The sequence below is a fragment of the Schistocerca cancellata genome, chromosome 5 (assembly GCF_023864275.1).
Source record: "Schistocerca cancellata isolate TAMUIC-IGC-003103 chromosome 5, iqSchCanc2.1, whole genome shotgun sequence".
Classification (NCBI taxonomy): Eukaryota; Metazoa; Arthropoda; class Insecta; order Orthoptera; family Acrididae; genus Schistocerca; species Schistocerca cancellata.
Genome location: NC_064630.1, coordinates 588297607 through 588324926, shown reverse-complemented (window position 1 = coordinate 588324926; position 27320 = coordinate 588297607). Strand labels below are relative to the sequence as shown.

Sequence of the window (27320 nt, the reverse complement as noted above, 5' to 3'; positions counted from 1 at the left end):
GTCTGCAGAGTGCGGATGAAATTGTAGATGGAGCGTACAATAATATGCAATGCAATATCTGACGGCACAGAGCCCCTCACTCTACAGTGGAGCTTAAGATTTTACAATGCCGATAAGAGTCGTAACTAAAATGTAATTACTAATGAAAAGTACGTAGTACGAAATAATACTTGGTTTCAGCTGCCACCGGCACTGTAAAAAGCCTGCTATCTGCATCGTAAAATCTCAGTCGGAACAATACTTCTGTCCTCCCGGAGTTGCTCCTGCACATTTGTGGAACGGTTCCCTCACTGGGGTTGTCTTAACAACATTCATCATTTCCTCATCAATAATAACGCTGTCTGTAGTGCAGTCATCATGAGTAAGCTACAAACACATCTACCATTTCCTGTGAAACATCCCAAGGTCTTTATTCCTTTCTTTATAGTTGTTTCTTCTGGAATGAGGCATGCTTAGCCTTTAACCAAGTGAAATCTGAAATTTAAAAAGAGTCTCACGAATTGCAACTACTTTCCGCCTTAAGCTGCATTTAAATATTTTTATTAGCCGGCTTATACTCGTGATTAGCCCTTTGCCACGGACTAATACGTGTTATTTTCTTATGGCTTGGAGTATTTCATTTGGTCGCCTCTACCGACTAGCTACGTAAACGTCATTTGCCCTCCCGTACTTCGGAGATTCTACATTGGTGATAATTTTGACTTTAGTTGCGTAAAAGCACAAGAGAGGTAGTTCCACCGTTGCGCTTTATTGTGAGAGAAAGGCTTAAGAAAAATCAGGACTCGTTCATAGAAATGTAAAATGATGCAAAACGTTTTAAATCGGAAAAATAATACACAGAAAGGGAAAGACATAATACGTGAAAAGTACAAGAACCAAGAGGGTGCCAGGAGATTGGGATTAAAACGTCGCAAGGTCTGGGTGCAGTATTTCTCCTCTACTGCTCAACCTGTACATCTAACAAGGGAGCCTACCCATCGCACCCCCCTCAGATTTAGTTACAAGTAGGCGCAGTGGATAGGCGTTGAAAAACTGAACAAAGATCAATCGAGAAAACAGGAAGAAGTTGTGTGGAACTATGAAAAAAATAAGCAAAATATACAAACTGAGTAGCCATGCGCAAGATAATGCAACACCAAGGGTAGTGTGATCTGAGGAGCGCCGTGGTTCCGTGGTTAGCGTGAGCAGCTGCGGAACGAGAGGTCCTTGGTTACTTTCTTTATTTTCGCAAAGTTATGATCTGTCCGTTCGTTCATTGACGTCTCTGTTCACTGTAATAAGGTTAGTGTCTGTGTTTTGCGACCGCACCGCAAAACCGTGCGATTAGTAGACGAAAGGAAGTGCCTCTCCAATGAGAACCGAAAACATTTGATCGCAAGGTAATAAGTCAACCGATTCCTCCACAGGTTAACACATTTGATAAATTCTATACGACACTGGTGACGGCATGTGCGTCACATGACAGGAATATGTTGTCGGCCCACCTAACTTGTACACTTGGCGAATGGGTAAAAAGATTCTTCTACCTTGCCCGATTTAGGTTTTCCTGTGGATGTCAGTTACCTCGCATCGGACGGACAGATAATAACTGTCTGAAAATAAAAATTTAAATTTTTCACTCAAAGGAAGGCTTGAACCAAGGACCTCTCGTTCGGCAGCTGCTCACGCTAACCACGGGGCCACGACACACAAGATCTAACGTTATACTTGTTGTTGCCTATCTTGCACATAGACTACTCAGTTTGTATATTTTGCTTATTTTTTTCATAGTTCCACACAACTTCTTCCTGTTTTCTCGGTTGATCTATGTCCAGTTTTTGAAGGCCTATCCACTGTGCCAACGTATAACTAAATCTGAGGGGGGATGCGATGGGGAGGTTCCCTTGTAAGAAGCAACGCATAAAATAAGACAAAGTTTCAGATGTGGGATTAAAATTGTGAGTGAAATGATATCGATGATAATATTTGCCGATAACATTTCTATCCTGCAAGAAAGCAGAGAATTATTGTAGGACCTTTATTTATTTATTTATTTACACGTCAGGTTCCGTAGGACCAAATTGAGAAGCAAATCTCCAAGGTCATGGAACGTGTCAGTACATGAAATTACAACGTAAAACTAATAACAGATAAAAATAAAATGTTTATGAGTCCAAAAAAAGTCAAGCCATAAGTTTAAGTAAACGCAATCAACAGTACAACAAGAATCAGCTTAATTTTTCAAGGAACTCCTCGACACAATAGAAGGAGTAACCCTTAAGGAAACTAGCCAGTTTCGATTTGAAAGCGCTTGGATTACTGCTAAGATTGTTTAATTCTTGTGGTAGCTTATTGAAAATGGATGCAACAGTATACCGCACACCTTTCTGCACAAGAGTTAAAGAAGTCCGATTCAAATGTAGGTTTCATTTCTACCGAGTATTAACTGGTTCAGAGCTGCTTATTCTTGGGAATAAGCTGATATTGTTAACAAGAAATTATAGCAAGAAATATACATATTCAGAGGCAAACGTCCAAATACCCAGACTCGTGAACAGGGGTCACAAGAGGTTCGTGAACTTACACCATTTATTGCCCGAACTGCCCCTTTCTGAGCCAAAAATAAAATATCCTTTTAGAATGGGAAGAGTTACCCCAAAATATAATACCATACGACATAAGCGAATGAAAATAAGCAAAGTAGACTAATTTTCGTGTCGAACGATCACTGCAGATACCGTTCGAATAGTAAAATTGGCAGCATTAAGTCTTTGAACAAGATCCTGAACGTGGGATTTCCACGACAGTTTACTATCTGTCTGAACACCCACAAATTTGAATTGTTCGGTTTCACTAAACATATGCCCATTCTATGAAATTAAAACGTCAGGTTTTATTGAATTGTGTGTTATAAATTGTAAAAACTGAGTCATACTGTGATTTAGCGTTAGTGTATTCTCTAGAAGCCATGAACTTATGTCATAAACTGCAATATTTGAAGCCGAACCAAAGTTGCACACAACATCATTTACCGCCAAGCTAGCAAGCAGAAATATTTTAGAGTTACCTGTAATACTAGAGGGCAAATCATGTATATAAATAAGGAACAGGAGTGGTCCCAACAGTGACCCCTGGAGCACCCTCCATTTGGTCATACCCCTCTCAGACCCCACATCACAGCCATTCTTAACACTGTGAATAATGACCTTTTGCTGTCTGTTGTGACCTAATCCACCTATATCGTAATGGTCCAACTTCTGGAGCAATATTTCGTGATCAACACAATCACATTAGTTAAATCAAAAAATATGCCTAGCGTACGAAACCTTTTGCTTAACCCATCCAGTACCCCACAGAGAAAAGAGAATATAGCATTTTCAGTTGTTAAACGACTTCTAAAGCCGAACTGTTCATTTGATAGCAAATCGTGTGATATAAAATGATCAATTATCCTTACATACACAGACTTTTCAATAACTTTAGCAAACACTGATGGCATAGAAATAGGTCTAAAATTATCTACATTATTCCTTTCTCCTTTTTTATAAAGTGGCTTTACTACGGTGTACTTTAATCGTTGAGGAAACTGATCATTCCTAAAGGAAAAATTACAAATATGGCTAAGTACAGGTCAAACATGTGCAGCACAGTACTGTTGTTACATCACTGGGCCATGTAATAAACAAGATAATTCTAATATCCATGTACACAATAACTTCAATATGTCACATGCAATTCAGTATAAAAAGTATTTGTCTGCGTGTTATATTTTATGCATTATGAATGTTTGTAATCAGGGAAAGACTTCCAGGACACTTGGTATACTACGATGACCAAATGAAATCATAGATCGATTACAACTACTCACAGCACCAGCTGTTGTAGGGAATACAGGTCACTAGAACGAAATAATAGCAATCATATCTGTGCTGTGAGAGAGACACATCATCGAGTAATTATGGAGATCATTGATCTTTAGCTTAACAGGCTGGCACACAGAACATTTCCGCGCAGACATGATAGAGTACAAGGATTGAATGATGTAGGGCAGGCTGATTCCGTAGTTATACAAGACAACTTTTCATCGAATAATGGTTTCAAGTACACTGTAATGGTCATAGAGACATATTTCAAATTCACTTGTGCTCTACCTGAGAAGATAACGATGTGAAAGAATGTTTCAGAGGTTTTTGACCATTACTGCAGCCTGGAATGAAACAGTGTCCCAACAAACTTCAGATCGACCATGGAGGCGAATTTTACAAGAGGCATCTCAAAGCGGTAATGGAATGACATGACATAAATCATTGCTCAACATCCTCCATTTGAAAACTAGTAATGTTGACCGGTTCAGTAGAATGATGAAGCACTGGATGTAGGAGCAATTTAATCTTGAGGGGAAGTATTGACAGCTAAACATCCTACCCCAAATCACTGGCGACTATAACCGCACTACTCATCAGCAATTAGGAAGAATCCTGTTGGCGTCCATGATAACACACTTCTAAATACGGTATACAACTGCATTAAGATAGTGGATCCATGCAAGCAGAAGTTCAGCACAGGTGATTTGCTACGCCTTTCGAAATACAAAACCGTGTTTGAGTTCTACATACTGAACAGGTCGACAGAGATATTTACAGCTTCCACGGTGCACCACACAAACCCGAGAATAAACACCTTAAAGGATAGTGATGGCGAAGAACTTGCAGGGAGTTTTTACACAGGAATATTACACAAAACTCTGAATCAGGTCTCTTCCTCGTAGAGTGGGTCACAAGTCGAGGGAACAAGGCTTAAGTGAAATGCGTCTGCTTCTCATCAAAACACAACAGCTAGGTGAACACTCGCAACTTGTTATACAGTATAATAGGACACGCTTAAACATCAAACCATGCATTAGAGCGAGTTGAGTGTTAGGAAACAATCAACATGTGTGGAGGTAGTATTCTTGAGAATATACCATTCGAACTTCATATTCTTCGATACAATTTGTGTGGATCTGGAACGAAACTGAAATCGTGCGTCGCTCGTGCCCATAAGGGAATTAATATCCTAGATGACATACGCAAGGAGTACGGCGTTGCTTACGCTAGAAATAAAGATCATCACATTACAGATCAAATATTAGCTGATAAGGCCAGACATATACAATGAAGAAAGGACGATGTGACATTTGTGGTCGGTAAGGCAATGGGCGCCAAATTAAATTGGATGCTTGAATATTCAAGCAAATAATGAATGCAGCTCGTCGCACACTAAAGAAGAAGAAAAAACCTACGGGATGTTCAAAAAATGCATCTAATCAGTAGTAACATTGGCTAAAGGTGCCTTGAGGCAGAAAGGAGGAAGAAAATGACGTGTTAAAACGCCCAAGGTCCTGTCAATACCAAAGACATCTGGCAGAATAATTCCGTTCCTCATCCCTGCATTTGCTGGGCTATCAGCCATTGGCCCATTAGCTGAGAGAGCTGCTACCATAACCAGTAAATTATGCAAAAAACGCTGAGAAACAACTACATGAGATTAAAAAGCATAATAAGATCATGGAGGTCATCACTAAAGGTAAAGGACTGCAGGGAAGGGTCTCGGTTGTACACAAACAAAAGCAAGCCCAGGGCGTTAGTACTGGACAGAATGCTCATAACATAGTTCTGCATAAACTTCTCAGAAAATTCAAAATCCCGAGATTGTATGTGTGGTTATGTGGGATACATTACAAGAGGTGATGCGGAAATCCAAAGAAAGTGGAATTGTCAATTTAGATGTTGTGGTGGAATTAGGGAACTCACATGGCTGCGTATGTAAAGAAAAAACTGAAATAAGTATTTTGACTCATTCGCTTTCATTTAAGACAGCTGAAGAATTGTGCCACTGCTTCACCGACAGGAACCAGGTGTACAATTTTCGACGCTACCAAGACTTCATTCTCTGTGGAAATTTCTGCCTGATATTTCCGCTGCCAATTATATAAAAACAAGTAGTATGCAAGACAGTGGCTCATTTGAGGTCGAGATGCGATGTCATTCACTCTAATTCTAAAAGAACGTTCACCTAAATTAAAAGTGAACTAAAATAGCGCCTCAGTAATTAGAGTCCTGGTATTTCGAGTTTCCGTGTAATTTGAGCTGGTCTTAAGAAAATTAAAATTTTTCATAAAACCCATTTTCGTACATTGTCCACATGTACGTTTCACGCACTTTCGAATTCGTTACGTTTTGAACTTTCTTTCAGTTTTCCATATACTATACAGATAAAACTGTCCTACTTAGGGTTTTCGTTCATAATGCACAGAAATAACTTTGGCCTCAGACTATAAAACGCATTCCTATTATAGATGAACAGGTAGCGTTAGATTTTGAGGAGTGCACTTGCTCTTTTCTTTGTCGACCATTCAGTAACTCGAACCTCTTGACAATCAGTTGTACAGTGCATACCATTCATTTCGTTACGCCTATCGTTGTGCCCAGTTAGCAATAGTGGTCATTAAAATACAGTACGTCTAAGTAACAATACTGTACACATTTTACAACATTGTATGACCATTATTGTATGTACTGTTGTTGATTGTGTAGTAACATCTGTACAGCACTGTATTGTTCTGTACTGTGCCACATTAATTTTAAATTGTTGTATGTATGTGTTATAGTGGAAGTGGAAGTTTCAGGGAAAGTATACCATCACTGGTGACAGCGCACCTTTACTAGCCCATTTAGTGAAAGTGGATTCTGATTTCAGTTCTGTCAAACTATACACATTGTCTAGGGAAAGTGCACTATCACTAATATTCATTCACTGCCAAGAGGTAAGGAATATGAACCATGGCTATAATAACAAAACAATCGTACTTCGAAAGTAGCATTTATCACCTGTAGTTTGAAAACATAGCCATATTATGTAAAATTCATTTATTGCACCAAGGAAGTACATGATCCCACTTTCATTTGCACAACACATTTTTGTTTTTACAAAAGAATCTCAGAGTCTGACATTTTTGGTGACAGTTGCATTTGAAGAATCCCTGGCCGCTTCCCATCGACTGAGACGTCGCAACTGTCCTCAGGGCAACAGTTTTCTCTGCTGGAACTTCCTCCCCTGAGATTATTCTTAGAGGGCGAGTACTGAAATGGGACCTGAAACAAAATGTTGTAGTTGTAGACGCAGTGGCATATCGTACCGCCCCTTCCATAATTATTTAAAAACAAACAAAAAATATTATAGTTCGCTGAGCACACCATCTCTCTTCCCGATTCGATAGAAGCCATCGGCCGTTGTCTCTAGGACGACACCCAAGATCGACCTAGCATCTCCTCTTCCTCTGTCGAAGTCGGGAACTGGATCTCTCACAGTACAACCGTTTTCCACTGTTGGTAATCAGCGATCTGAACACTGCCGCATTCTTTGGGCTTTGGGCTTGTTCTTCTAAGCACTTGCACGCTTCATTTTTGTAGTTCTGTGTTTTTTAGTAGCACGAGTTGACACGTCTAAATCAGTCAGGCAGTAGTCATTATTGTTAGGAATACTTTCTTTCTCTCTGTTCTCAACCTCTATTCCTGTTGATATGGTACCCTCTTGCAATAGATATTTACTGTGACCATTATCCTGCAACGTTTCAGTCCATGTCACTGCTAACACTCACTTGATTAATAATATTTCCAAGATAATTCTCAGAGTGAACGTTCATCAATGCTTCAGGAGATAAACTTATTGAAGACAAACCATATTTAGGAGGGCAGCCAAACATCGCATCGTACGGAGATCTTTTAATTCGAAAATGTACAGCGCTATTTTTCATTAGCTGCACAAATCTTAATGCACAGCTCCACTCCACCATGTTGTGCTCCTGCATACATGTAGTTAGCATATTGTCTATGTCTTGATTTGCTCGCTCTACGCTGCCTTGGCTCTGACTGTGTCTAGGTTTACCGTGGACAATCATAAAATTGGGCCATAGTTCAGTTAAGCTGCTCATTATTTTGTTAACGAACTCTCTGCCATTGTCAGACTGTAATAGTGAGGGAGCGCCTAACAATGAAAAAATGTCAATAATGTTATCACATACCTCTTCAGCTGTTTTGGGCTTCTGTGGCCTGAGAACAAGAATTTAGTGAGGTGATCCTGATAAATCATTAAGAATTTGTAATCTCCATCTGGTTGCAATTGGATGTCGATGAGGTCAACGTGACATCTGGAATTACCTTCTTGAACAGCATTGGCTTCACTACTATTCCTTTTTTCTGACCTTTTTGCTTTTGTAAATAGGACACACACAAACTAAGATAAATATGGTCATCTCTGTATGTAACATTACAGAACTTTGACTTCAAGCATTTCATCATTCAGCCACGTCCACCGTGGCCAGTCATTACATGAGCATCATGCAGAATATCATACGGTTCTTCATCATAAACACGGTATTTAATCTTACCTCCTTCCGTTACCGGTTGTATTCATTTAGTTACATTACTTCCAGCACTTCATATCTCTTCAAAAACTTGTAGTCGTTCCTGTCCCTCTTTCGTCCAGATTTTAGTGATTATTTTTTCTGATAAGTGACTCATACTTTCAAAAACTTGTAGTCGTTTCTGTCCCTCTTTCGTCCAGATTTTAGTGATTATTTTTTCTGATAAGTGACTCATACTTTTTCTCTCTCCATGAACAGAATTATAGCTGAGATTTCCTCATTCTGCTGTACGATGTTCGTAGAGCTTCACTGATTCGTCCATAGCTGCACTGACGTGGACCGTGACTGCACTACTGTCAACCACACCTGCTCTACTGTTACCTATAACTGCACTACTGTCAGTCATAACTGCACTGCTGTATAACATAACAATAACGAGCTGATCACAATTACATTCATGCTGATGCGTGGTAGCATTGTTGGATGTGCCATTAATAAGCCGGGAGCAGCGATGGGACTCCTTCACTAGTGGATAATATGCTACTATACACTTTCTCTAACCAAATACAGTTATGGTTCACCTTCACTAGTGGATGTGGGTTTTTTTTCCGTTTATGGTAAGCTCTCACTGATCATTTTAGTGATGGTGTACATCGACTAGGGAAGATTTACCTTCCCTAATCTTCCATTTATTTATTTATTTATTTATTTATTTATTCATGTTCCGTAGATCTGGTATACAAAAGAATTGCATGGATATGGAACGACTCACAATATAAATTAATACAGTAGTCTACTTGTATATGCTAACAAAAGTAAATTGCAATTGGTGTATAAGAAACAAAGTACACTCCTGGAAATGGAAAAAAGAACACATTGACACCGGTGTGTCAGACCCACCGTACTTGCTCCGGACACTGCGAGAGGGCTGTACAAGCAATGATCACACGCACGGCACAGCGGACACACCAGGAACCGCGGTGTTGGCCGTCGAATGGCGCTAGCTGCGCAGCATTTGTGCACCGCCGCCGTCAGTGTCAGCCAGTTTGCCGTGGCATACGGAGCTCCATCGCAGTCTTTAACACTGGTAGCATGCCGTGACAGCGTGGACGTGAACCGTATGTGCAGTTGACGGACTTTGAGCGAGGGCGTATAGTGGGCATGCGGGAGGCCGGGTGGACGTACCGCCGAATTGCTCAACACGTGGGGCGTGAGGTCTCCACAGTACATCGATGTTGTCGCCAGTGGTCGGCGGAAGGTGCACGTGCCCGTCGACCTGGGACCGGACCGCAGCGACGCACGGATGCACGCCAAGACCGTAGGATCCTACGCAGTGCCGTAGGGGACCGCACCGCCACTTCCCAGCAAATTAGGGACACTGTTGCTCCTGGGGTATCGGCGAGGACCATTCGCAACCGTCTCCATGAAGCTGGGCTACGGTCCCGCACACCGTTAGGCCGTCTTCCGCTCACGCCCCAACATCGTGCAGCCCGCCTCCAGTGGTGTCGCGACAGGCGTGAATGGAGGGACGAATGGAGACGTGTCGTCTTCAGCGATGAGAGTCGCTTCTGCCTTGGTGCCAATGATGGTCGTATGCGTGTTTGGCGCCGTGCAGGTGAGCGCCACAATCAGGACTGCATACGACCGAGGCACACACGGCCAACACCCGGCATCATGGTGTGGGGAGCGATCTCCTACACTGGCCGCACACCACTGGTGATCGTCGAGGGGACACTGAATAGTGCACGGTACATCCAAACCGTCATCGAACCCATCGTTCTACCATTCCTAGACCGGCAAGGGAACTTGCTGTTCCAACAGGATAATGCACGTCCGCATGTATCCCGTGCCACCCAACGTGCTCTAGAAGGTGTAAGTCAACTACCCTGGCCAGCAAGATCTCCGGATCTGTCCCCCATTGAGCATGTTTGGGACTGGATGAAGCGTCGTCTCACGCGGTCTGCACGTCCAGCACGAACGCTGGTCCAACTGAGGCGCCAGGTGGAAATGGCATGGCAAGCCGTTCCACAGGACTACATCCAGCATCTCTACGATCGTCTCCATGGGAGAATAGCAGCCTGCATTGCTGCGAAAGGTGGAATTACACTGTACTAGTGCCGACATTGTGCATGCTCTGTTGCCTGTGTCTATGTGCCTGTGGTTCTGTCAGTGTGATCATGTGATGTATCTGACCCCAGGAATGTGTCAATAAAGTTTCCCCTTCCTGGGACAATGAATTCACGGTGTTCTTATTTCAATTTCCAGGAGTGTATGTTAATAGTTACAGGCTTAAAGCATTTTCTATGATAAAACAGAGGTATAAAACGATAAAATAATAAATTATAATTTTCCATATTGCAAACTATACATTAGCAGGAATTTGATAGTGCCAATTGCCTGAACACGAATTCCCATACTGGTGTAAGATGTATTAAGTTACAAAGTGGCAATTGCAAATATTTCAAGTAAAGTATTACATCTAAGTTACAATGTTACATTAAAGACTTCATTAAGAGAGTAAAACGCTTTTTCCAGAAGATATTCCTTCAATTTACTCTTAAATTTTGACATTTCACTGGTAAGATCTTTTATGTCAGATGGGAGTGCATTAAACACCTTTATGCTTGAGTAGTGTACTCCCTTATGTTTTGTTCTTGTGTCATAGTCATGATAAGAAGTATTGGTTATGTACATGTGTAGGTCCTTAGCTGAAAAGCACATAAGGGATAAGATATATTGTGAGGTTATTGTTAATATTTTGTGTGTTTTAAAAAGATTTCTGCATGAATGATTCCTGTTAACTCCACTTATAATTCGAATTGCTCTTTTCTGAGTTACAAATACTTTATTTGCCATTGGCTGGTTACCCCAGAATATTAAGCCATAGAATAACAATGAATGGAAATAGCCAAAATAAGCAGCCTTAACAGCATCACTATTAAAAGTTGTTGCTATAAAACATAGAGCATAAGTTGCTGAACTAAGTCTTTTCCTCAAGTCCAAGATATGGTAAGACCAACTTAATTTATTGTCATGTGGGGGCCTAAAAATTTTGTTGAATAAACTTGATGTATATCTTGATCATCACAGCTTAGACTTATGTCATCCTGAACTTTGTGAGACCCATGTAAATGTATGAACTGTTTTTTTTTTGTTTTTTTTTTTTTTTTTTAGATTTAAAGTTAGGCCGTTGCACGTGAACCACCTATGCAGGTCATGGAACACCAAGTTGGCAGATGATGCAATATCATTTTCAGGTGTTTTCTCAATTACAATGGATATATCATCTGCGAAAAGAGTAAATTTGATGGTAACCTTAGAACAGTGAGGAAGGTCATTAATAAAAATAAGAAAGAGCAAAGGGCCAAGTACCGAACATTGCAGCACGCCTACACTAACTGTTCCCCAGCCAGATGAAACTTTTGAGCCATCTTCATGATTCAGCAATACCCTCTGCTTTCTGTCAGTCAGGTATGATCTGAGCCACATTCCCACTGTGTCACTTGCACTCTAATATATGTACAGTGAACTGTGTGTTTCTTAATGTTTTAATTCACACATTACAATGTGTGGTTGGAGTACGAGAAAACTTGTGCATTGAACGTGAAACTGGAAGCTTTGAAAGGATTAGACAAAGGAGAAACACTAAAAAACCTTGCTGCTGTGGAGTCGGTGAAGTGACAGTTGGAGATTGTCGTAGAAGCAGAGGCAAAACTTAGAAGTTTTCATCTAACAGGTGTTCTATTTCGTCATTTTAACGGAACTCAATGAAGAAATCTGAGTATTAAAAAAGAATGAAGTGTTGTTTGTTTGATTTACCAGACAAAGTTAAAAAGTAAATCCTGTGTCAGGAACAATTCTGCAAGAAAAAGCTGTGTTTTTTAGAAATAATTTAAAGGAAGCTGAGGATGATTTTACTGCAAGATCAGGATGGTTGGACAGGTGCAAGGCAGCTTGAAATTCGCGGTGAAAAGCTTTCTGTGGTTTCTGTTACACAACTTTGTGGAAATTAACAAAAATTATACAAGAAGAAAATCTTACTCCTGATTTAATTGTATAACAGTGATGAAATAGGGCTAAATTATAAAATGCTTCCATCTAAAACTCTACCTCGAAGATGCCCTGCGCAACGACAAAACCTAAAGAGAAGTTAACAGTTCTTGCTGCATCGAACGTATGTGTGAACCATGAATTTACTTTAAAAACTTTTTCTTAAGAATTTACTTTATTTACTAGCGATTCATCAAGAACATTAACACATTTAATCACACTATGTGAGCGTGGAAGTAGTTCCCAAGGAGTAACTGATGAAATCAAAATGAAATTGCTTTTAACAAATGGGAATTTTATTCCTAAAAGCTATTTTTTTAAGAAACAGTTTTAAAATTATAAGCAGAAAGCACGCTCTACATATCAAGTTACAATTTATTCAGAGGCAGAAAGAAACAAATTTTTGAGCGTATGAGCTTTCGGTCTGAGAACCTTTTGACACGGCTGTTCTCATGACAGCTCACAACAACATCTGATTGACTACACAGATGCAAATCTGCAACACACCATCTACATCTACATCTGCATCTACATGACTACTCTGCAATTCACATTTAAGTGCTTGGCAGAGGGTTCATCGAACCCCAATCATACTATCTCTCTACCATTCCACTCCCGAACAGCGCGCGGGAAAAACGAACACCTAAACCTTTCTGTTCGAGCTCTGATTTCTCTTATTTTATTTTGATGATGATTCCTATCTATGTAGGTTGGGCTCGACAAAATATTTTCGCATTCGGAAGAGAAAGTTGGTGACTGAAATTTCGTAAATAGCTCTCGCCGCGACGAAAAACGTCTTTGCTTTAATGACTTCCATCCCAACTCGCGTATCGTATCTGCCACACTCTCTCCCCTATTACGTGATAATACAAAACGAACTGCCCCTTTTTGCACCCTTTCGATGTCCTCCGTCAATCCCACCATATTACCTTAAAGTAAAAGTTTTAACAATTCACACAAGCACACAAACTATGCACCCTGTAGGAGAGATGGAAATGGTAGAAAACACTAAAATTAAAAAGATGTACTTGCCGCCGAAGGTGCAACTTGATTTTAAATTCTAAGAAAAGTCTTACAGTCTTACTTTATATACTAAAATTACCATTTCAATAAAAGCCCATGAAATGCAATCTTACATAAAATTATACAAGGTTGGCCAAACATGCTCTACGGTACACATATACCGCCTCTCAAGATGATAGGCAAGATAAAAACATATTTCAGGAATTAGACCGTTACACTTCAAGCAATAAATTCGTTAACACACCGAATCCGACAAACATGACAGAGCCATCTATTAACGTACGGCAGATTGATGGGGAGATTACCGAACAACCCGAACCGCAGGTTGCTCTAACCCACCCCTATTCCACAAGGGAAAAATTTACCACCCAATTCATAAATAACCACCTTCCCATGGGTGGGCAAACGGAGAAGAATGGTGGGACGACCCCAAAACAAAGTGGCTGGTGACCTCACCAAGAAAACAAGTAGAATTTAACAAGCAAATGAAACAACATATCACCAGTCACTTAACTTCTAATAAACTGCGATTTCTGCCGAAGACCTGGCGCAGCACCCCCAAAATGCTGCCAGCCGCTTCGACGGACACAGGAAGGCGCGCCGATCTCCCGTCTCACGGCATCACAGCTCGATGTCATGAGTTGACTCCTGTTGCTCTCGTGTCGGCCGCGAACCCACTACCCCTCGCAATACGGCGCAGCCCACTGGACTCAACGTGGCGACCTCACATGCGCCGACGCTCAAGGCGGACAAGTCATCTTGTGTCTCAGTGCGCGACCGACCAACCGATCGATCCAACCGGCAATGACCCTTGCATGAGCAACTCGAGCAGACTGGCGGCCTAACGCACAGACTCGGATGCAGGAACTAAGCCCCCGACCGGCCGACCACTCGTTGAGTTCTCTCACTTCGCCACAAATTCGGACGAGAGACAGACTAGCAAGCTGGGGACGAGGGACTGACCCCAGACTGACTCCAGACTCACCCAGACTGACCCCAGCCTGACCCCAGACTGACTGACTGGCGAGCTCATGGCACGTAAACAGGCAACTTTTCCCCTTTCCCACCAAAGCTGCGACTGCCACAGCGGCGCCACCACCAGAAACTGAGGGCGACTGCTTCACACTACGCACTGTGGCACGCTCTTCAAAACAGCAATTTTTACCACGGCCCAATGTGGAGACTATAAATTGAAGCTGCTGGTAACAGGGAAGTCTGTGGCATAGAGCTTTAAAAAATAACACAGCATCTGCGCTGCCTGTTACATTATGTCCACCAAAAATCTGATTGTATGGACAAAAATATTGTTAAGAAGTGGTTTTTCGTTGCTTGCCTTCCAAAGCAATCTTAACATTTAGCGACGCTGGTTCACACCCTGATGAGGAAAAATTACAATGTGTCAGTATTCGCGCATTTTCTTACCCCCTAACATGACGTGTTTAATTTACCCTAAGGACTGTGTTGTTATCAAGAATCACAGTCCAAAGGTATACAAGAAATGATTTATACTGTAGTGTCACTATCTAATTTTAGTAGAACTTGAAATAATTTGTAAGGAGATGTGGTGTTGCATTGTGTCATGCTACCCCTGGCCAGCAAGTATTGTGTAGCATCAAATGAGTCACAGCAACAAGTAAGCAAAAGGACTGCAAGATGGGCTAGCTGTATTCAGCAGAAAATTTTGTCATGCAGGAGTAATTGCTGAAGGGGACAGGACAGTGTCCACAAGCAAGGACAAGACTCTTGTTATGAGCTTCATGACTGTGTAACATAACCATATTTAAATAAGCTAATATGCCTCTGGTGGCTGCACCTCCATCAGATCTGGTTGAAAAATGTTTGTCAAAAGTAGGTTATTTCAAGTGATGTGGCCTACACCACGTTTTCAGTTCATACACTTTAACCCTTTTGCTATTGTGGTCATGTATACAACCGTGCTATGCCATTCCCTAGGTGATATGGACGGGTATATGCAGGCCACTTGGATTTTCCTACATTACTATGGATGTCTGTACGCAACTTGAGCCACCAATCACTTACTGCTGCGGTCAAGTTACGTTCATATCTCAGTGAATAAAAAAGTTTCGAGTATTTATCACACAATTTATGTGCCTCATTGCTTGCTATCATTTGTAGAAAACCTCGTTTCGATATCTCGCATTGTTTGTGAGATATGATGGTTGTTATGACCACAGAATTGACAATGCACAAGAATGTGAATGGCCGCATTGTTCACTACCATCCCTTGGATGTAAAACCCAATACCCAAGCACAAAATGAAGTAGCCTGCTCTTAATTTTAGCCCGCATCTCGTGGTCGTGCGGTAGCGTTCTCGCTTCCCACGCCCGGGTTCCCGGGTTCGATTCCCGGCGGTGTCAGGGATTTTCTCTGCCTCGTGATGGCTGGGTGTTGTGTGCTGTCCTTAGGTTAGTTAGGTTTAGGTAGTTCTAAGTTCTAGGGGACTTATGACCACAGCAGTTGAGTCCCATAGTGCTCAGAGCAATTTTTCTTAATTTTAAATAACATTTTGATATTTTATCTACATTTCACTCGATGCAGTGTATGAGCTAAAATCAACCACATGTAAAGTTCACGCAAAGTGTTTTTACCTCGGTGAACTCCTTAAAATTTCATGGAATGTTTTACTTAATTTTATGCAGCACAATAAGTATAACGGATAATGAAAATAAATTCAGTTGGTTATTGAGTGCAGGTATCAGACTGTAAGAAATGCAAAGCCAAATTTTTTCACCTAACAGCTTTCAAAAATCAGATGATAAGTATTTCATATCAGCCAGAACATTGTCCCACAGCACAGGCACCAGCATTTGGTGAACAGCACAGCCATAACAAAAGTATGCGTGGCAGGGAATGCAAAGAGCTAGTCTGTAGCAACAAAAGGGTTGATTGCACTCTGATGTTGAATAGCCTATGGTTTGTGACCAGGTCAAGTCTCATTTATTATAATGTAAATGGTTAGCCATGTACTACACTTGGTTGATCTCCTATGACTGTAAATAGTTAGATGTGTACTACACTTGGTTGATGGCCAATAATATAATTGTTCATGTGCAATATGATTGTTCACGTTCAACCTAACATAAAAGTGACACAAAAGTTCACATATGACAAAAATACAAATAATTAACACAGTCACTGAATAAAGTTCTTAATTCACTGTCCTTGGAATCCAACAGTCATATAAATATAAAAACAATGTGCATATCAAGTAACTATTGGAAGTGGCACTGTTCAAATTCTGACCTATTATCACAGTTACCAGAAGGCATTTTTGAAGGCATTATTGAAGATTAACATAGTTCATAAAATTAATTACTGGATCACAGTCAGTCACTGACAAAAGTCACAGTCACTGAATCATGGAACGAACTGTGAGACATGGAATTTGTTTAAACAGTGGCACATTTTCCAACTGGCAGTCTCTACTAAATCACCTGCAGTACATTATCCTGTATTTTTGGAAATAGATGTTGCTCTGTCCAAACTCACTGCAGACTGACTTAAGATGGTTTCCACCCTGCCTCTACTATAAGTTTTCAATAATTAGAACTACATTCAGCTATTGCTGTTTACTAGTTTTTTTTTACCAAATACAACTGATGATTTGCATTTCTGAGTAATGAACAGTAGAAGAAAATTCTTCTGAATGATGGCTTTTAGATACAATAATAATTTCTATTAAATTACTCTGGCTATTTTCCATAAATAAGAGATTCTCTTTCCATAACAATGTTTTAACCAATGAATGCTTATTACTCTGACACTAAATGAGTGAAATATTGCTACCACATTTTTATAATTTGCTTCCTAAGGCTATAGCTGTTTATATGACATTTTAATCCACTATAGTAAGAAGTTAGTAACTAGGCATATGTTTACATGTGAACAATAATAGTGAAGTTTTATATTAGTGGTAAATTGAATTAGCCATAGTTTTCTGGTAAACAAGGCACAACAATGAATTTTAAATAACCAAAAGAATGAAGTATATAGCAAAAATATATAACAAATTATCTCTAAGTACTGCATACATGATGATCATATTGGGAATAAGTAATAGGGGGAGAAGAAAAACATAACAGATGGAAAGAATATACCTGTTTTCTTACAACTGTCTGTGGGGTTCTAGTGCAACAAGTGCATACCAGAGCCATATAAATACCAGCAGATTTTGAAGCACAGGCATCCAGAGACAAGCAACACTGCCTTGACACAAGATCTGCTCCAGGACATGGGATGACAGGGCGTCACCAGCTGCAGCCATGGGTTCAAGATTGGCTCAGGCCAGCTGTCTTCTGCACCGAATCCCCTTCTTGGACAAGGTGCCACAGCACCACTGGTCTGCTGCTCATGCATATCGTTGTCTGACTCCTGTCAGGAGCAGTGGTCATATCTCATGAATAGCGATCTTCCTTTGCCTTCACACTGGATGTTGCGAGGCTGAACAGCCTAAGTGTGAGTGTCTGCCACTGCAGAATGCCGTCACGCCACAATAAAGAACACTGCTGGCATCAAGGCTGTGGCTGTGGTAAGGAAACATCAGCCTTAAAATTGAGCCAGAGATAGAGTGGGGCAATATAGTAGCAATTTTCCACTGACATGAAAGATATTTAGCCGTGCCATATAGGATATTGCTTCATGACAGTACCCTGTCATCTCTTGCCTGGCATGGGCCTGGTAGTTTGGTGGTATTGCTGAACTCCAAATGCATAAAACAGGGGTACCGATGGTAGAAAATAGAGAGAGATTGGAGAAATATTCTACAGCTAAAGGAATCACCATAAATTGGTTAACTGTGCTTTTCCTGGCATTCACATATAACTTATCAATACAATTGTTTCATATTAGTACATTACTACTAAGAATTGCATATTTTAATGAATTCTCAGCTAACACAACATTTTATCAAACAATCTTTGTACCTTTTTTCCTTCAAAATGCTTCACTGCTGATGGACAGTACAGTTCTGCACCTGATAAGAGGGACATCAGGATTTTTAACATTACACCAGTGTCTGTCCTATCAAGCACAGCACTGTCCATAAATTTACAATATCTTGCGCTTCACATTGTTCATCCTTCATACAGTTGTCAACTATTCTTGTTCTACTGAATGATCACTTCATGAAACTGAAACAATACATGCAAAGTAAATACACGCAGATACTAAAAGTTCACTTTGTCACATACAGAATTATTCTTCTTTTAAAATACAAGTGTATTAACGTTATTGGTACATGTAATGATTTTTTATAGCAGGGAGGGAGAGATTCATGTTTTACGCCTTCTTAAACAACTCAGTTCATCCACTTTTACCTTCATCTTAGTGCAAGCTTTGAAGAGAGATACATCAGCAAGTTGACACACTTTGTTATGTCCATTCATTAATGTCATATGGAAATGTATTCTGTGGTATCTTACATTTAAAAAAGAAAATCTTCATTGCACGAAAGTGTGCCATAAGAACAATAAGTAGCACTTCATTTTATCTATCATCTAATAAGTGACTGTTTAACGAGTTAAGTATTTTGAAACTTCCTGTCGAATTAAAACTGTGTGCACTTGCCTGTGAAAGACAAAGGCCCGAGTTTGAGTCTCAGTCCAGCACAAAGTTTGTCCAGTAATGCAGTTTCACGCAACAAAACTGATACTGGCAAAAAATGGAAAATCCAGGATGGAATAACAATATTAAAAGCATAGATCACTTCTTATCATATGGAAGAGGTGCTGAGTGGCACACAAGCACATTGATGAAAGATTGCTAGATATTATTAGCTATCAAACTAACTCCTTCATCAGAAATAGAGAAAACACACATGCATAACAAAAGCACATACATACCACTGTTGTCTCCAGGTGCTAAACCCCTATTGTGACTGCCACACGTGACAGTGGACATGTGCTTGAGAGTTGCACATGTCTGTGTCTAGCAGTTATTTTTCAATTTGCCTGTCTGGTTGCCTCATCTGTGTGGTGAGTAGCAATCTATCCCTTTCATGAAGCTGGTGTGTTGTCCTACACTATACCTCTTAGTTACAGAATTGTGGGAAATCCAGAAATTTGTGGAGGTTTGGCGTCATTTAAAAACAATGCCTTCAACCAAAACTAGATCAACAGTTTGTTATTTTGGAATGTTGTAAATGAAATCACCTGCCATTTCTACCAGATACAAAATGACATGCTATGAAAATAGGCATCACAGGCAAGAAAAATGTTATACCTAAAAGTATTAAAGCAGTGCCAGTACCCCAGAAATGTCAAATTTCTCAGCTTGATCCTGTTTTGATGCCTGCGACTGTTAAACAGCATGTCACTTAGGAAAGGAATTTAGTGAATGTTTGGGCAGGAATCATCACTAACTGTTTGAATGCCCATTCATTTAACTTCCTCGACTAAATGGACAGACTACAGAGGTTAATAGTCAATGCTCAAATATATTGTGTGTTGGCTAGATTGGTTTTAACACTAACGTCATTCTCAGTAATTGACAGAGATCAGTTAAAGATGCAGCCAATTTCAGAACACCTGGGGTCTACAAGACACCTTGCAAGTGTGGCCAGTCTTAGGTCACTGAGGAACAATACAGGAAGGAACACAAGAGGTTTTGTTACCTATACTACCCTGAGAAATCTGCTTTAGCCAAGTGTGCTTTACAAAATAGTCACCAAATAAAGTTTGATGAATCCTCGATCGTGGCTTGAACTAACAGCTTCTGGGACAGTATAATTAAAGAGACCACTGAAATAAAGATCACCAGTGATACCATAGAGATGATAGCATGAAGCTCAGCAAGGCATGGAATCCAGTCACCATACTGTTGAAGTGGGCACATCGAACACTGAGTCAACATATGGCCATATATGGCGATGCCTCGAGCACCAGTGACATCACAGCTGGCAACTAGTGTATATAAGGGGCATATCAGCAGCCCATACCACTTGATAATGGTCAAGGAATGCTTGGCCAAAAGCTCGTGTAATTTTAATCATTTGACATGGCTGGAAATCTGAGAACTTCTAATTCAGTGCTTAACTTTAGTTCACTCTCCATCAATTGTAGGTCCTTGGGGTGAAGCCAAATGACCCAAGAAAGAAATTTCTGAAGGTACCAGATAAATGTTAGTAGACTTTACAGTAGGATCAGCTTCTCACAGACACACCAAAACCTGCCCTAAGTTATTGTGGTGCTCTGAAAAGTCTTACTGTTAACGACCACATCATCCAAATAATTAAAAACATATTGAAATTTTAAATCTCCTAAGATGGAAACTAATAAGCAGGATAGCACAGCAGTGCCCTTTGCATGGCCAAATGGTACTCTGGCTTTTATTTGCTTTGAGCTTTCATTTATATGTATTGGTAATAAACCTGATTCAAATCTACTACTGGTTGATAATCTGCTTCCAGTTCTTCATCTTGGGTGGACGCAGCTGGTAAGGCAATTGCTGTACTGGCAAATGATCCATTAATTGAATGTTATATTCAACCCTGTTAGTGATGCCCAACCAGTCAGTCAAAACACAGGGAACTGATCCAACAAATTTAATGTTTACTCAGCTCCTTGTGACTTACCCCATAAGAAATGATTGCTCACATGTCGAGCATTTTGTTCACACTCGACATGCCAGCAGTCTGAAATGCACCTAAAATGTGTAAATCAGTATACTTTTTGTTATTTTTATAATAAAACACTCTTATTTTAGTATTTAATACATTTATTTGCAGTAAACAACAACGCATTTATCTATATTGTTCGTAATAACCTTGGGACAATTATACAGGGTGTTACAAAAAGGTACGGCCAAACTTTCAGGAAACATTCCTCACACAAAAAGAAAGATAATATGTTATGTGGACATGTGTCCGGAAACGCTTGCTTTCCATGTTAGAGCTCATTTTATTACTTCTCTTCAAATTACATTAATCATGGAATGGAAACACACAGCAGCAGAACGTACGAGCGTGACTTCAAGCACTTTGTTACAGGAAATGTTCAAAATGTCCTCCGTTAGCGAGGATACATGCATCCACCCTCCGTCGCATGGAATCCCTGATGCGCTGATGCAGCCCTGGAGAATGGCGTATTGTATCACAGCCGTCCACAATACGAGCACGAAGAGTCTCTACATTTGGTACCGGGGTTGCGTAGACAAGAGCTTTCAAATGCGCCCATAAATGAAAGTCAAAAGGGTTGAGGTCAGGAGAGCGTGGAGGCCATGGAATTGGTCCGCCTCTACCGATCCATCGGTCACCGAATCTGTTGTTGAGAAGCGTATCAACACTTTGACTGAAATGTGCAGGAGCTCCATCGTACATGAACCACATGTTGTGTTGTACTAGTAAAGGCACATGTTCTAGCAGCACAGGTAGAGTATCCCGTATGAAATCATGGCGGTGAATCTAGGATGTACAGTACATACTGACGAAACTAAAATGAGCTCTAACATGAAAATTAAGCGTTTCTGAATACATGTCCACATAACTTCTTTTCTTTATTTGTGTGTGAGGAATGTTTCCTGAAAGTTTGGCCGTACCTTTTTGTAACACCCTGCAATCGCCAGTCTTCTGAGGCACTTGTAAACAAAATTGAAAAACAAAGGAGTCATTTATTTCTTATAATTTAACTTTTGTGCCTTAATCTTCGTCATATAAGGGAACCTGTGGTAGAACTGGGTACAAAGTTGAAAACATTGGTTAAAAGTACAAAAGTGTTAACTAAAAGAGTTACCAATTTTTATATGAACACATAATGATGTATTAATCACAAAAATACAAGAACATTGCCGTAAAATAAAAGAACAATATTTTTCTCACTCAAAAACATAAAGGTATGTCACTTGCCCCATACTGCCCCATGCACGCTGAAGATTGAGGTGGTAAGTACAAGTGATTATAGAAACGTATAAAACTATTGGAAATGCATAAAATATTGACTTGCTCGGTATTTATTTAGTTTAAACTGAATGTTAATATCAATCGAAAGTTTTCATGTCTCCTTTTCTTAAGGCTATTTACAAAATTCACACACGAGGAGAGACTCAACATCATCACTATCTAATCTTCCACACGAATCGTGTGCCCATTTTTTGCACATGGAACAAGCAACCCAACCTTCAACTAATTTTGAATAAAACTCACCACAATATAAACATTCATAGTCAGAACCTTCCTCATAATCACTCTCGTTAGTATTGGATTCGCTCTCCTTCCTTTTTCCATTTATCTTCAGGCCCATTCCTTTCTTTTTTGAATTCTTAATTTTTTTCTCTTTCGCAAATAGTTTTATCTTTGCTCTTTCTTCTTTTTCCTCTGTTTCCTTAATAATGGCTTCTAACTCTTTTTTGTAGGGCGCATCAGTTAAACCAACAGTCTTCCCCCTCTTCTGTTTCGCCCTTTTCGTGCTTTCATTAACTTTTGGCAAGGGCATCAGAATTTCAGGTGAAATATGAAATGAGGAGGCTGTGTTGTCAGTTGTCATCCAAGAGTACCCAGGACTAGAACTATTAGCCTTAATAACTTCGTCATTCTTAGGTGGCAGTTCATTGTTACAATTCGCTGAAACTTCGCCAGTTTGATCATCCAACCCGTTGGCGGTGTCTTTTTTGCTAGATGAAGGCAATTCCAAATGTTCAGCTCCAGATATAATAACCTCTTTATCTGACGGCCTATCAAGTCCGAAGTCAGTTATGTCTGCCAGGAGGAAATCTGCATTGGTGAATATGGATGGGTCTGTGGACCATATTCCAGTAGCTTCGAAACCTTTAATAGTGGTTTTCATTGTTGCGCTTTTGATGAAAGCTGAACCAAAAAGCGTTAAAATTTGAAACAGAGTTACGACTTTCTCTCTGTTGCTTCATAGCCATTTTCGAAGCTCATCACTATAATGAAGACTTTAAGGCTTCATAAAAGAAACAACTGAAGTCTGTGAGAGCAATGTGGTGGTAAACATAGTAACGAAACGCCACTCTCTCTCGCATAGTCCATAATGTCAATGGTCTTTGTATGTGTTGAGTGGCCATCTAATATAAGAAGGACTGGGAGATCTTTTGATTGCTTAGAAAAGTCCACAAATTTTCGAAAACACACAAAGAATGACTCTGTGGTCATCCACCCAGCGCTGTGGACTTCAGCCCAACCTCCTGGTGGCAGTCCTAACTCAAATTCTTTCTGCTTCTTCTTTCGTGGAAAAATAAGCATTTGGAGGCATGTAAAGTCCGCTTGCTGACATAAAAAAAGAGGCAGGTTACAGCTTCACCCCTTTCTGCAGATGTTAACTATCCTACTTGACGTTTCCCCTCGGAAGCTATGATCTTTGATTGGTTTTTAGGGTTAACCGAAATGCCTGTTTCAGCACAATTAAGTATCTGATAAGTCATTGGTTTGTGTATGTCAATTTTATTTGTTACTAACGAAAACAAAACTATCGACAGCTACTTTATTAAAACCCATGGCTCTTGCACCAGATCTTGCTTCGGGTTTGCGTACAGATAAAGTTGGATGTCTTTCAAGGAATCCGTTGGCCTGATCTTTGCCTGCAATTTCATTTTTACATCTATGAACAATGCCTCCATACTTTTTAAGTACTTCATGAGCTCAAGTTCCTGTTCTTCTGTAAATACATTTTTAAACTTTCCAGCCATTTTATCAGTTTGTAGTCAGGGTTTTCCGTTCTTTCCTAAACGTATCTTTCCAGAGGAGTCTGGGAAACGACAAATTGGTTTGAAGCCTTCAAATACCCACAATGGCCAGAATTAACTGCCTCCACAGCACTTTTCATGGCCTCAGTAGACCAAGACTGCCTATTTGTTTTTCTTTTATTTACTCTAACCATCTAAAATCGAAATCAAAATAGATTAGGAGCCTAATAAAAGCGATCTCTTTGTAAAAATGTAGCCGGGCAGAATGGGGTACTTCCCCATTCCACCCCAGGGACATGGTTTAGGTTATGTAGGTAAGTCCACTGAACAAAGATACAAAAACAAACATTTAAATGCATGAAACTAAAAATTATTAGACATATTTTGAGCATCTACTGACAATAGTCGTATTGTAAATAAGTAGGTATACCTTTTCTTGCTTCCAATTCGCCAGAAGTTACAAGGCAGGAGCAAAAATTAGCACAACAACTTCGCGATCCAACGCTTACGAAAACCAAACAAACATGGCTGCCAAGGTTGAGCAGTAATTGTCTGAACTAGTACTACGTATTGCCGATCATTGACAGCACCTCCTTGACACGAAAATACGTGCATCTTCATTCTACCCTGGTACTTCATTCTACTCCAGGTTCCCCTATCTGTGTTTAGCACGTATCACATAATATTACAGCATGTTCATTATACAAAAATTTCTGACAATGAATACAAGACTTTTCTGTCTTTCGATTTTTGCGTTCTTGGACAGACTTGACATATACCACTGGGTTTTTCAGCGTCTGAAACTTCAGTTTCATTGGTAAATCATTTTATAACTTGCTGCAGAGGATGAGATAGGTTTTTCATTATACTCCTATGCACCATTTGTGGTCATGTTAGCGTTTTCAAGTACTGTCTCCTAGTAATAATCACATTTGTTTTCTCTTTATACATTATTTGACCATTGACCATATTGAGTAATATTTAAAATCGGAAAAAATAATCTCAGTGGCCACCTACATACTACTCAAGCCACAGAATATTCTTCTTTCAGTCGATCCATTACGTTGACACCTCCTTTTGTCTGATTATAATACGTGATGATTTCAGGTTTTGCATGTTCCCCAGTTGTTGGATCAATCTGATCATTTTCATGGAGTGTACTTATCATAGGCACAACTTTTTCTTTTTTTCTTTGTTATATTGGAAACCAGAACCTTGTTCTCATGAAAACCATAGACTGCGGGGTGTTGTTCTTATTTTAGTATCTAGGAAAAAAGGAGGGATTTCTTTTTTATTCTTCCTGAAATTGTTCATTTGCTCATCAATTTGTCAGCCAATGGAATCGAGGTGGAATAATTATCATTCGTTATATTTCTACCAGTGTATAATATATCTTGTGATAAACGATTCACGACAGCAAATGCAGTGTTATCGAATTTGTATGGGCCAGTTGGTTGCTTGCTTGGGTAAATTTTCTAGATTACATGTGTGAAAAGAATATGAGTCACATAAAGCATACACCTTGATTCCACACTTGGCCAGTTTATTTGCGGTGTACATATGTAATTTGCAGCAGCCTCGAAATGATTCTAACATTTCATCAGTTGTTACATTTTCTCCTGCCTGGTAATTCGATCGACAATTTGCGACAAACTAATCAAATATTTCTTGAATTTGGTCGAGATTGTCATACTTAGACCTCTCTGAGCGGGTTTGTATATCATCAAACCTTACAGTAGTCATCAGAAAAAGAAATCTAGTACTGCTCATAACGGCTCGAAAAACATCAGGATCTGTGCCATCTTTGTTACCATATTTCCTGCACTTTCAAATGCATTTTTTTATAACAGGCATCTATAAAATGCCAATAAACGCTTTCACTGCTATAATATCAGCCTCTTTACAATACCTCTCTCTTCAAAAACGAGCCTTGAGTTTTCTAATACGAATATTCGTATACGTTACTATGTCAGTCTGCATTTCTTCACTTACACAACGGTGTACAATATCTTTAACGTCTTTTGCCACAGCTTTTATCTCTTGTCTACCAATTACAATATTATGTGTTCTTGTCCCCGCATTGGAACGTCCTGGATTGTTACTCCACTTCATTTGTTTGTCTTTGTCTAAGTAAAATAACTGGCCTTGTTCTTGGATGGAAGAAATTGCCATCTCATCTTCACCTGAAGATTGTTCCGTTTCGGTATGGTGGTTGCTGTGTTCTTTCTCTAGGTCACTTTTGGTATTATCAGCTCTAACACATTCTACTGCAACATCTTCTAGGTCATCTTCTTCCAGTCACGCCAAAATTCTTTCTTCTAGTCTATCCATCTACAAAAATACAAAATAATGTTAGTTCACTCATTACATAGATACTTAGCTATCGTAAATAATAAAAAAAACACAATAAACTGTCAGTAATGCACATAAAATGACGTTTTAAGGAACATGAATAACAAAATATACACTTACGTTGACACTCGCACGATGAGCAAAATGCTGCACGGTGATGACTGGCCCAACCAAACGATATCTGTAAGCCACACCCGCGTACTGGCCCAATGACAATGTTTGTACGGGTCGGAGGAAATACAAAACCCAGTGACCAAGCAAACGAGAACGTTGAAGGCATTGCTGATAAAAAGCCGTTTGTTTTAAAATTTATCTGAGCAAAATGCGGATTAAGATGACATAATTTGAATTTTTTCTGATGCCTTCCATGCATTACACTCTTCTTTGGCCGAAATGAAAAACAAAATTCAAGCATAATTGAAAACACATTGTTTCCTGATTATAAAATCACAACACAAAATAACTCTTGAAGCCAGGCCCTTGGTTACCAGGAACTCTACTGGCCAATTCAAATCAATTTTTACTTGAACCCAGACATTACCTGGGAATTATTTCGGAAAAAAATTGCTCAGGACTTGAAGCAACATCCACTATTTTCTTTGGAAGAGTTTTTCAACAGTGGTTCTGGTGAATGCACAAAATAATAAATATTTTTATGTTTTATACATAATTATGCCTAAATTTAATCTTCTTTTTATGTTCTCAGTTAACTGCACATTTAATTTTGTGTTTTACTTAAAGTACATATTTTGCCAAAACGAAACTTTATGTGTGTGATCTACATGATTTTGTAAACATTTTGATTTATGGTATTTTCATTTGCTGCTATGAAGTTTTACTTTCCTGTTTAGTTATA

At 39.7% G+C, this 27320-nt stretch overlaps 1 protein-coding gene across 1 annotated transcript in view; it reads right to left on the bottom strand.

The window, feature by feature from the left end:
* LOC126188703 (carboxypeptidase B-like) overlaps window positions 1-23253 on the bottom strand; it is a 185566-nt gene extending 162313 nt beyond the window's left edge. Inside the window, exon 1 of the mRNA XM_049930310.1 lies at window positions 22614-23253. Coding sequence (XP_049786267.1) covers window positions 22614-23253 — 640 coding nt within the window. The remainder of the gene's footprint in view (window positions 1-22613) is intronic.
* Window positions 23254-27320: the final 4067 nt, after the last annotated feature.